Source organism: Hippocampus bargibanti, linkage group LG01, assembly GCF_051943395.1.
Source record: "Hippocampus bargibanti isolate YZ-2025 linkage group LG01, ASM5194339v1, whole genome shotgun sequence".
NCBI classification, from domain to species: Eukaryota; Metazoa; Chordata; class Actinopteri; order Syngnathiformes; family Syngnathidae; genus Hippocampus; species Hippocampus bargibanti.
The window spans coordinates 5,331,988-5,344,221 of record NC_142734.1 but is presented as its reverse complement, the minus strand read 5'-3'; the positions used below and the strand labels follow the sequence as shown (position 1 = coordinate 5,344,221).

General features: G+C 41.3%; 1 protein-coding gene across 2 annotated transcripts; it reads right to left on the bottom strand.

Annotated features, from left to right (window-relative positions):
- Positions 1 to 643: 643 nt before the first annotated feature.
- LOC148902842 (6-phosphofructo-2-kinase/fructose-2,6-bisphosphatase-like) lies at positions 644 to 12,068 on the bottom strand. 2 transcript variants are annotated; one of them, XM_088991853.1, is made up of 14 exons: positions 11,840 to 12,068; positions 8,691 to 8,816; positions 8,521 to 8,617; positions 8,379 to 8,445; positions 7,623 to 7,697; positions 7,458 to 7,514; positions 7,043 to 7,164; positions 6,767 to 6,974; positions 6,078 to 6,224; positions 5,510 to 5,614; positions 4,191 to 4,320; positions 4,052 to 4,114; positions 3,920 to 3,984; positions 644 to 1,209 (listed from the first exon to the last, which is right to left on the bottom strand). In XM_088991853.1, the coding sequence occupies exons 1-14, from the start codon at positions 11,895 to 11,897 to the stop codon at positions 1,150 to 1,152; spliced, it is 1,380 nt and encodes a 459-aa protein (XP_088847979.1). In that variant the 5' UTR covers positions 11,898 to 12,068; the 3' UTR covers positions 644 to 1,149. The 2 variants fall into 2 exon arrangements, with proteins under 2 accessions (XP_088847979.1, XP_088847988.1); XM_088991862.1 differs by lacking the exon at positions 644 to 1,209 and adding an exon at positions 2,452 to 2,911.
- Between the last annotated feature and the right edge of the window lie 166 nt (positions 12,069 to 12,234).

Sequence of the window (12,234 nt, the reverse complement as noted above, 5' to 3'; positions counted from 1 at the left end):
ATTGGTGATTTGTCTGTATTCAAAGCCCAGACTTCATGAATGGGTGACGAATGGAGTTCCTACAGGATTAGCTATAGTGACTATATTTAATCCTGTCTCTCACTGAAAAACATTTTTAAATATTTTACTTTTATGGCTCTTTGGTCAAAAAGATTCACGACCCATGCTATAGTAGAAGTATGCTAATGTCTCTTCGGGGAAAAAAAATATATAAGACATGAACATTCTAGTGGACACGTCACTGCTCAGCGGATTCAGGCTATTGCAAAAAGAGAGACGATCGCTAAAGTTAGTGACAGAATAAACTGTTTTCATGACCAGCATCAATGATACGAAATAGAACATTAATTAAAAAATAGTCTGAAAAGGGACACTTTACAGCCGCAGGATATTTTTTTCTGCGGGTGAGCAGCGGAAGTGAAATCAACATTTCTCATCATATTATTACTTAATATACAACATCTCTGTGTTATTTATTAATAAGTGTGAAAGTCAAACATTTTGATACACATCAAAGGACCTGGGAAATGATAGTTGACAGACATGATTTCCTTTTGTGAGCCTACAAAAACAATACATTTTATCAAACTCTATTGGAAGGTTTAGGTACAAATAATGAGGATGGGTTCTCCAGGCAAAGAAAAATAGGTGGTGTCTTACTTTATTGACAAAAATGATTAACATTGGCTCAGTCACACTAGGTCATGAGACCCCACCATGGGATGACTAGTACAAAACATGTTTGGCTCAGGGGTGAGTCCATCACTTGACATGTCACTCGTAAAAACATTGCAACTGTGCTTTGAGTGAACAAATTGATTTGTCTCATTTTATTTTGTCAATGTTCTTCTCGGTGAACGTCATGCCGACTGCAATATTCCTTGTGCCTCTTTTGGTTTCAAACCGGCTTTGGATATGCCTTGGGGGTCACACACGAAGTAATCCCTGCGAGATCACATTTGCCCTTCAAACGACATGCGTTCATGTCATGTAAAAAATGCAGTCACCCGATCAACCTCCCATCTGCTACTCTTCATTGTAGAGCGCTTCAAGCAGCTTGACACAGGAGGCTCGAAGGCCAACGCAACTGCCGTGTGGATTCCACGAAGAGGTCCGAGATACGTCTTTGCCATTTGCATGGCACATTGTTCAAATGTGATCAGGAGCCGTTTGCAGCGCTTCCTCTGGGTTCCTGTTGATGTCCACATTCTACAACATCAACATAGGCAATGTGATTTCAACATCAATGTGAAATTGGGCTTTGCACGATTCTCTGCTGACTCTAATTGCATTGGGAATTAGCTGTTGAGAACGAACGCTCAATCATAATTCTCCAATTTGAGTCAGAACCAGTCATAACATCTTGTCATCAGAGAGGAATGTTTGGATGTCGCTCATGTATCACACTATGTGATGTGTCTATGTGGGGAGTGCACATGCGTGAAAGCTGAGTACACACTGCGGTCAGTAGTTGCAAATGTATGAGCATATTATGCCGGTTAATGAGCCTTAAAGGACAACCGACGTCACTTTTTTGTTTCTTAACTGACATCAGAAAAACTTTGATAGCATCTAAAATACTCAAAACACGCAGTATGATATTTTTAGTCAAATGCAAAACACCAATAAAAATGACTTAAAGTGTCCAAAATCTGCAAAAAAATTGAGCTGTGAATTGGGCATTTTCAGAAAGTCCCGCCCCCAGTTGGTGACGTCACGCCAAGACGTCTAGCATTGCTGGAGAATCAAAACAATGGCTTCAGATTCGGAGAATATGCTTTCTTGTTACACATCCAGTTATGAATATGATTCAAATAGTTCTGAAGAGGAAAGCATACATGTTTGCAATCGATTAATGAATTTATTCCGTGCCATTTTGGGGCAACATTGGGGGGGAAATCGATCACCAGAAAAGAGGCACAAAATGGCGACCTCCTGTGACCACCTTTGTTTCCACAGGCTGATAAATTCCTTATATGGAGCTTGGACGCCCTCTTCTGGCGGCTTTAGGGTCCAACACGGTTTTCAGACCAAACATGTACAACAAAATACATTGACGTGATGGAAGGACTGCTACAATGTGTCTTTTTTTCGGTTAGGGGCGTTCCTTTAGTGACGTCACGTACGGACTCGTCACCAACTCAAAAAAAGACTTCCTGAATATTCAGAGCGAGTCTTAAAACGTAAAATATAGCTATATATGGTGGAATGTTATTAAAATACCCTCAGTAGAAGTCATTTGAAGCCATTTTACAAATTATGGACACAACTTGTCCGGAGACGTCGGTTGTACTTAAAATTCAATATGTAAGCAGCCAGTCAATAAAGCCCATTTAGGCAGTGTATCAATAGCTTCATGATTACTTTGCTGTTGGCCTCTCACGGTGTCCAAGCAAGAAGCCAAAGAAACAAACTAGCTTAGCACCAGCTAGAATGAGGCTAGTACGAGGCTTGATTTAAAATGGGACTAAAGCAAAAACAAAAACATCCAGGTGTATGGCATTGGTTACAATTACTTCCATATCTGATCTAGGATTAACTCATTCACTGCCAGACAATGTGCAAATATGCATCCACTTAGTAACAGGGTTTTTGTCATTTTCACTCAAATTGCGGGCCCCACAGAATATTGAGTTTCAGGACTACATAAACATTCAATGCAGCGTAAGAAACCTTAGACTATCTTTTTTCATCTGAACAAAGTTAATTCCTAAATTATATGGGTTTTGAGTTATCTGAGCTTGAAACGTGGGCGGCTGTACAAAATACAATACATACATATTGATTTATATAGCGCTTTAACAACAGCTGAAGCTGGAACGAAGCATTATCACGGACAAAAGGCAAATGCTACACCGTCGTGGAAGGGAAAAACATTGCCAGGGGTCTGACCGGCGCTTTATCAACACCCCTAGCAAGAAAAACAAAAATCCAAACAAATTCAAGAATCGCGCTCCATGTCACACTTTTCATTTCCCGAATACATTCGGAAATGGCAGCAAATAAGTTAATATTTAGTGTGTTCACTCACATACTATCTGATTCTATGAATATTTAACCTGTTCGTAAGCAACAGGAACTTTGTCCTTGCTTCATGTTGACTCCGGTTTGTATTTTTAAGATGTGTAGAATGCTTGAGGTGCCCTGTCAGAACCTCTATAGCACAGGTGTCAAAGTCAAGGCCCGCGGGCCAAATCCGGCCCAGCATATCAATTTTTTCGGCCCGCGAAAGCAAATCAAACTTGTTAAATTCCATGATAATTGCTAAAATCTGAGCCAAAATTTCATATTTTTGGATGTCAACCACAATAAAAGTCATTATTCTTGACTTCAGATTTGAAAACGAGTTATTCATTAATTTGCTGTGTGCTCTATATGTAATATTTGAAGGGATTTAAACATTCTAATGGGTACCCCAAATTCATAACGGCCCTCGAGAGGAAACCATAACTACAATGTGGCCCGCGGCAAAAAATGACTTTGACACCCCTGCTCTATAGTAAGTAAGTAAGTTTGTGCTACAAAGATACCACAGAATTACACCTCATTTTATGATCAAATCAATCAAAACTAGGTACTAAAGTATTGCCTTTGAAATTTTGTACATGTATTTATTACACTGAATTGGCCATGTCTGCTGGGTATTTTCAACAAATGTAGAATCTTGAATCCATGCTCATAGTAATCACTGAATTCCAGAAAGTTAAAGGGCAATTTAAAAAAGAAAAGAAACAAAGTGTCTGATAAGCGGTCACAGAGAGACAAACAATCAAAACACAATCCTAACAAGCGAGAAACTGACAAAACACACGTGATGAAGGTGGAGATTCACATCAAACACATCCAAACAAACAGACACCCATATGAAGCCATTTCTTGGACACAGTGTTTTGTTTGACAGCTTTTTGTTTGTTCTTACCATCGGCTTGTCTCTATGCGTGTTGACAGCCTCGATATTGAGGTAAAATGACTCGACTTTGCACCCTACAACCGAGAAGCACACCGGGATATCATGACAGAGGAACTGCACTTTCCAACAGCAAACACTTACCATAAGCTATCGGTGTGAGTTTGAGCACCGTGTGGAGAGGGCATTTAAGATAGGGAAGCTCGTCTTTGGAGAGAAGCAAAAGGAGGCCGACGGATTATGAAGGAATAGGACCACCAGAGAACGAGATGAGTCTTGGTACCTGCAGGCTTGTCCAAAAAGTAGGCCATGAGACAGCGCATGACTGCTTGGTGGCAGATGACCAGAACATTCTCCTGCCTCTCCAGCTCCATGATGACAGGCTCCAGGCGATGGACCAAGTCTTCATAGGACTGCCACATAGAGAACCAGATGTCAGTCAACTTGTCTCTACTCTGTCAAGGCAATGTCACCTAGAACTGAGCTGAAAGATCCAAAGGAGAAACTGCCATTAGCCACGTCTGTGTAAGCTCTCAGTTATATAGGAGTGGTCCATCGATGCAAAGGTTTCTTCAGTCGTCATCTGTACTTCTTTGAAGGTGTCGGACGTTTCGCGCCTCTTCTGAAAAGCTTCGTCAGTGAACTACCAGCACAATTTTAGTTTTCCGACAAAGCTTTTCATATGAGGAGCGAAACGTCCGACCTTCAAAGAATTTCAGATGACGGCTGAAGAAACCTTTTCATCGATGCCATTAGCCACGTAACAGAACATTTCTTGACGTGAAAAATATTTGTTTGAACCCAAAAATAATCAATACTTTATAATAAAAGAACACACAATGAAGACATTGCTTCGTAGTGGGAAGAGAAAAAAATCCCTTTGAAATTTGGGAAAGAAGCTCCCACGGCAAAGTAGTCTATTTGAATTTTATTGTGTTTTTTTAAAAATACAGCGTAGTGTTCTGGAGCTAATCGAAGTTTTTTTTTGTTGCAAGTTGTCACAGGGCACGTCAAGCACTCCTCACTTATTAAAAGACCAACCGAACGTGAAGCGAAATGAAGAAACACGATGCATACAACTTAGTCCTGATCATGGAATTGATCCCACATCCATTTTGACTCTGTTTTCACACCTTACCTGTTATTAAAGTAAAACTGTCTGAAAAGGTCTACAAACATTGACAGTCATTTCAGTAGTCCTCACTAATTCAACCAAATTGCATCTTCCCATTTCCAAGTAAACTGAATGTACAGGTAACATCAGACTTACGACCACCCCGTATTTACGACGATGACCTCCAGACCCTTTTTTTAAAAATTGTAATTCTATGCCTGGCACCGCAACGCGTCCAACAATTTTGGCCAGGCAGCCAGCATCTCTCTCTCGCATAGCAATCCACCGTGTGATGGCACCAGAGGGAGGAGTTTGCAAGTCATTTAGCCTCAGGGTCTCTATTCAACATTTTGAATGGATTTCGACTCACAACCATTTTGACTTACGACCGTTTGGTCAGAACGGAAGTCTGTAAATCGGATGTTACCTGTATTTCCAAATGAGGCACTTGCACAGAAGAATGAAGTCCACAGAGGTGGAGGACTTACCTCGCCCTTTGGATAACGATAACGAAACTTGTCCTGATCCCTCAATGCAAACTCTTCAGGGTAATGCTCCTGAATCTCTTCATATGTGAACTCCTCGCACACACCCTCAGGGAAGTCAGAAAAGTACAAAAAGACAATTAGACTGAGGAAATTTTGACTGAAACAATATTCTTCCCGTGATTGTGTTTAGTTTTTGTTCTTGAACCTACATTGTAGAAACCAACATCTGACATCAAAGGCTGATAAGATTTGAAGCCCGTTATTGTTCCCACTGTCATCATTTTGACCCGTTTTAGAGGTCATTATTGACTGCTTTGGTATATTTGAGTTATTTATAAGCGAATGATGCACAAAGTTTGTGAATGCGAGTTGGAAATGATATTTCCGGTATGACAGTCAGTAACTGTCAATCTCCTTATCAAACCTAGTATAGACCCATTAACCTGTGTAAATTTGTAAATTTCTTCAAGTCCTGAAACTGAAATTGTATTTGACGCAAGCCAGAGATATTACAATTACTTTCCATAGGATCAAAAGCATAGTTTTGTTTAATCAGAATGGAACTTACTGCATCGATCTCATTGAGAGCGTTCCACTGCTCATGCTGGACGCCCAGCGTGTGTGCAGTTTCGATGGTTCTCTTCATGTGACTGGTCCATACCCTCAAGTCCTGAATTTTCTGACTCTGGATGAAAGTCTTCAAAGCAGCAGCGTACTATAGACAAGGAATTGAGCTTGTCAAATGATCAGGCAGGCAGGAATCCTTAGCCAAGTTTCATTATTTTATTTGTTCAAACCTACTGAGTCCCAGTTACGGTTTCCTCTTAAGGGCTGTTATAAATTTGGAGAAGCCATTATAATGTTTAATCCGCTCCACATATACTATATAAAGCGCACAGCAAATTAATGAATTACTGGTTTTCAAATTTGAAGTAAAAAATAATGATTGTTATTGTGGTTTACATGGGACCATTTGAAATTTTGGACCTTAGCAAGCATCATGGAATTTGATTTGCTTTCGCGGGCCGCATAAAACGATGTGGTGGACCAGACTTGACCACCAGACCTTGACTTTGACACCTGTGCCATAGTACCAGGAAGGAGAACTATTTTGGATACAGTACAAGGATTTTGGTCATTTGGTCAATGGTTCAAGAGAGTAAAGGGGGTCAAGAATGGGGCTAAAATCTCATCGTCTGAACCAAGCACGAGTCTTAATCCATCCATCCTTCGGGTCTTTTGGTGCACTGCACTCACTTCATATCCTCTGGTAGACAAAGAAGAATCTCCACCGATGCGACCAAGAAGATTGAGTTGGCTCTCCCCATGGCGGCTTAGGTAAATCGACCTTGGTGCAACGTGGATGTTCATCAAGTAATAGACGATCCTGCTTTGGATATGGTCCTGGACCCGATTGACCAGGTATCTGTTACCCACTTCATAGATCTTGATGTAGGAGAGCTTTCTGTTTCATGAAAACAAACTTGAGAGATGCAAATTTGTTTGTGAATATTCTGTATCCTGACTCAGTACCTGTCTTTTTCGTCGTCTATCTGCATGTAGCTAGATTTGTAGCACTCAATGCGCTGCACAAAGTCTTCCATGGCTTCCTCCATGCTACGATTCACGTAATCCGGACTTCCGAATTTCACTTGCTGCGAAGAATGTGCGTTTTGGACATTTAATAGAAGGCACCGGAGGTTGCAGACTCTGCTTACAAAGCGTTCTCTGACATGTTTAACTTTTGGAGAACGAATAACCTAAAATGCACCGTTACCAAAAGTATACAAAACAACATTTTAGTCAGCTTCCCAAAGAAGCACGATCTATTTTTGCTTGATGTTTACTTTTTCTAAACGACAGAACAAAATGAAGCAAGAAAACTTGAGTATGAGACAGCGGGGTCTTCTCTTTTGTGAATAGCGGACAATTGATGAGGAGTTCTGACCTTAACATTCTCTGCAATTATTTCTGGGTCGTCACAGATTGACTCCACAAAGAAAACCTGGACACAAACACTTTTAAAAGACAACGTGTTGGAATATGCATGCGCGCATGCATGATGCAGCACAGTATGACGGTATATCCTTTTTAGCATTCCACTTGCACTTGCCTTGTAGCCTCGCTCTTTGGCAAAGCTGAGTATGATTGCTCTTCTCTCCCTTGTGGTGTTGGTGGCATCAAAAACCTGTGCAAGGCACATTTGATGTCAAGGCTTTCAATACCAGTGATAATTGTGAAAATGATTGGAAAAACATCAGTAGTGTGTGTGCATGAGTTGCGGACTTTGTACCGAACTGTCGTGGTGAAGAAGGAGATGAGCAAAAAGGTGCTGCTCTCAATTTACTGGTCGATCTACGTCCCAACCCTCATCTATGGTCACGAGTTATGGGTTGTGACCGAAAGAACGAGATCCCGGATACAAGCGGACGAAATGAGCTTCTTCCAGTGTCCAGGCTCTCCCTTAGAGATAAGGTGAGAAGCTAGGTACTCTGGGAGGGGCTCAGAGTCAGACCGCTTCTCATCCACATAGAAAAGAGCCAGATGAGGTGGCTCGGGCATCTAGTTAGGACTCCTCCTGGATGCCTCCATGGGGAGGTGTTTGGGTCATGCCCCACTGACAGAAGACCAAACGACCCAGGACAATCTGGAGAGACTATGTCACCTAGCTGGCCTGGGAACACCTCGTGATCCTCCAGGAAGAGCTGGAAGAAGGGGCGAGGGAGAGGGAAGTCTCGGCTTCCCTATTGAAGCTGCTCTCCCGCGACCTGACCTCGGATAAGCGGTAGATAATGGCGAGATGGATGGATGGTGTGCACAAGTACGCTTTAGTAGAGTATGTGAAAGTTTGAATGTTGGTCCGACTCACCGCGACGTGGCCTTGGTCATTTGTGAAGTAGGTAGCAACATCTCTGAGGGCGGCTGCCGCGCACGCCCTGCAAAACAAGGCGCAGCTGTGACTCTGCTTCAATGTGTCATCAAGTCATTTTGAGCTGTCATTCCTTACGTACTTGCGGATCCTCATGGCCTCTTCATTGTCCGGTTTAAAGAACTCAAAGTTCTCATAGGTTTTGACGGCCTGGCGGCGGTATTGGCCTACGTTGAACGCTGGTGGGAATGAACAACAATAAGCAAAAGCGCAAACCTGCCTCGCTATTTTGTTTGAGGCTGCAAAACCAACCTTTTGTGGGAACCCCAATCCAGTTGAGGTAGCGGGTGAGTTTTTTGGAGATGTAAGTCTTCCCTCTGGCTGGCAGGCCCACCATGACGATGAGTGTAGGAGAGTTGCAGAGCTGCGGCACTGATGCTTGACACGGAGGCACAAAAACACAATTGGTGCCCTCGCAAGCATGATGTAGGATAAATAAAAATATATAATTGATATTTTTCTCATTGGGTACACTCTGAGGTCTCTTCTGGACGATTCTCAGGGATAGACAGCAATCCAGAACAATTCAGTGACACGGTTTACTTTGTGGGTTAGCACATTGATTTCACAGTGCAGCGGTACCAGGTTCAATTGTGGAGTTTGGTGATTGTGAATGAATGCTGTTACGCCCCTCTTGACTGGTACTCGTAAGAGGGAGCACATAACTCCTATTTTGGCATCCCTTTACTGGCTCCCTACACATTTTAGAGTTCTTTTCAAGATCTTATTATCTGTCTTCAAATCTTTAAATAACGTCTTGATGGAGAATAAGAAGTTATCATATTTAAAAGTTTCATGCTGTTATATACTTAGTCAACATGTGTGACTCGAATACACAATTGAATCACTGCTTTTTTTTCCTGTATGATATAACTCCATGTTAAGCACTTTGTTACAGCTTCAACTGTTGTTAAAGCGCTATAGAAATCCATATGTATTGTGTTATACAGTAAAGTCTCGTTATATCGATATCGGATATATCGATAGTCCCGGTTATATCGATACTATTTCTATGCACGCACGGAGAAAATTACATGCAAACAGGGTCGGATATATCGATAGTCCCGGTTATATCGATATTTTTTCGGACTCCCTTGAATATCGATATAATGAGACTTTACTGTATTTACTGGCAGTAGGTTAATATGAGCCTTGACGTTCCAGTCTTTGCTCCTGCCTTCGCAGGTTGACTTTGCATGTTTGCTTATGTTTGCTGTCCTTTTGTGGGTATTATTTAGGTACTCTGGTTTCCTCCCACATTCAAAACACATGTGATAATCGATTCCACTACCAATCCAGGCTGAATCTAACACTTCAAGATGCAAAACTGTTACTCTCTCAGTTGAGATGAATCAACAAAAACATTAATCCATTAACATTTATTCATTTTACCTCCTTTCTTGCATGGAAAATTGCAGCACAAAATGCCTTCTACACGTAATAATCAATAATAAATCAACGGGTGGTTTCATGTACACCAAATTACTGTTGAGACCCATCACCATATAATACATTATATTCATTAAATACTACAGTCAATTCAAAATGACTGATTGAAAAAAACAGTGATGTTTTTTTTTCCATCAAATTGCAAAGTCCCAGTTAATAAATTGAGAAATCTCCAAGATGAAAAAAACGTTGTGTTTGTCTCTTACCCAGTCGTGATTCGGCTGTTCCGCAAGGTGATTAACATGAATACGTGTCGGTCATTTATAAGGCGGCCTGCAGACATTTGTGCCGCCAACCTACCCGGGTGGTTCGTTTGTGTATGCGTAGTATCGGGGGAGCCTGTCGGCCTCCAGGCTGTTTGATTATCAATGGATTATGCCGCACGAGCAAAATGTTGAAAAGGCTGTGTCAGTGACAGAGCCTAATGAGACTCAGCTCAGTCTAGTCTGGTTGGCATGGCACCAACACTGTCTGGATCCCTGACAATATGCAAGAGATGCAGGATGACGAAGACGCAACATGCATTCAGCGTGAAACAAATCAATGTGTTCACGGTGGCATAAAAAAGCCCTCTTTCTATCTGGTGCCTTATGTCCCTCACTGCAATATTTCTCAAACTGTACCATATCTCATTAAAAACATTGTATCGCACAACAGGATCTCAATCATTAAAGTATTTTTAAAAACAAATGACTTTTGACCTGTCTCTATGTATAGCTTTGTTAAGTCATGTCATCATCCATGGAAGTTGCAAAATGCTCCAAGCCTTTTTTTCACAAATTAACTCATTCACTGCCATTCCCGAATCTATTCGGGAATTGAAAATATGACGTGGAGCGCTATTCCGGAATTTTTTCAGTGTTTTTTTTTTTTTTTGGTGTGGGGCAGGGGGTGATAAAGCACTGGTCAAACCTCTGGGAATGTTTTTTTTTTCTTTCCACGAGGAGGATGTATTTGTCTTTTGTACAGCCCCGCTCACTTTTAATGCAGATAATATTAGAGCCAAGTAAGTTCAAAATAAACTTTTTTTTCTGATGAAAGAAGAGAGTCTAAGGGTTCTTACGCTGCATTGAATTTTTACGTAATCCTTGGTTTATTTATTTATTTATTTATTATTAATTCATTGATTTGTTTATTTATTTATGTATTTTTTATGGCTGATAAAAAAGTGACTTACAATAAATACAAATAATCAAGGCACTGTTTCTAAAAAATCATTACGAATAAGATAGAAGTTGTGTAAATAACGGGAGTGGTTGCCCATTAAAAAAAATAATAATACAAGTGTATCCATGAATATGACGATCGAAATTAAGTACGGAAAACAGAATCACTTCACTATTTCCCATGGCGACAAAAAATATATCACACAAATACATGAGGGGTGCCCAACCAGTCGATCACAAATTATTAGATTTTTACTCGTGTGAACAAGTCGAGTTAAACAGAAACCAGTTTGGCAACATTGACTATTGCGCAAACACCAGCATAACATCCTGTCCAAAATTGGGCCTTCAAAACAAAGCAAAGCGCCGTCATGACAATTTCACCACGCTTTGTTTGTTCCTTTGACGGCTTACTCAGAATTCACATTCAGACTATTTTGTACTTTTTTGAGGGTAACGGCAAAGTAACATTTAGCTAAATAAAGTGACAAAACAGTGTTATTGTAGTGTCAGACTTTAATTTGGAGGTTAGACCTTCAACAGGATTTGTTCAGTTCCCTGAGTGTGCCAGAGAAGTCCGGAAGGCTTGTTATTGCCAATTTCAAGTCTTCAATAACCATAACAAGCACGTTTCGGGAGGAAACCAGAGTATCTGAGAAACCACCACGCGTGAATTCCAGAGGCGAGATTCAAACCCTCAACATGAGAACTATGATTCCACCAATTGAACCCAAACACTAATCACACCACAAAAGCACAAATGGGACGGGGCTGTCTGCAGCTCACCTGTGCTGCTGTCACACCTTCTGCGTCTCACTGTGTGTTCTAGCTGCGGAAGCTCCATCGCGTACGTCCACCAGATGATTTCATGCAGCTTGGAACAGAAGAAATGATGCTCTTTTTAAATACATCAAGCCCATCGTGGCCAAGTTATTTGCTTGCAAACCTCCACCCGCCGCAGCCCGTTTTTCATGACACATGGACATATGACACCAAGCGCAGTGGTGGATGTCCTTTAATGTTTGCCAGGACTGGAGTTCATAACACACACACACAAAATCAGAATGCAGAGGGTGTATCTCCAAAAAAAAAGAGCACATTCCAGATGTTTTCCGGCACTAGGCGGGGGACACCCTGAATTGGTTGCCAGCCAACCGCAGGGCACACAGAAAGAACCATTC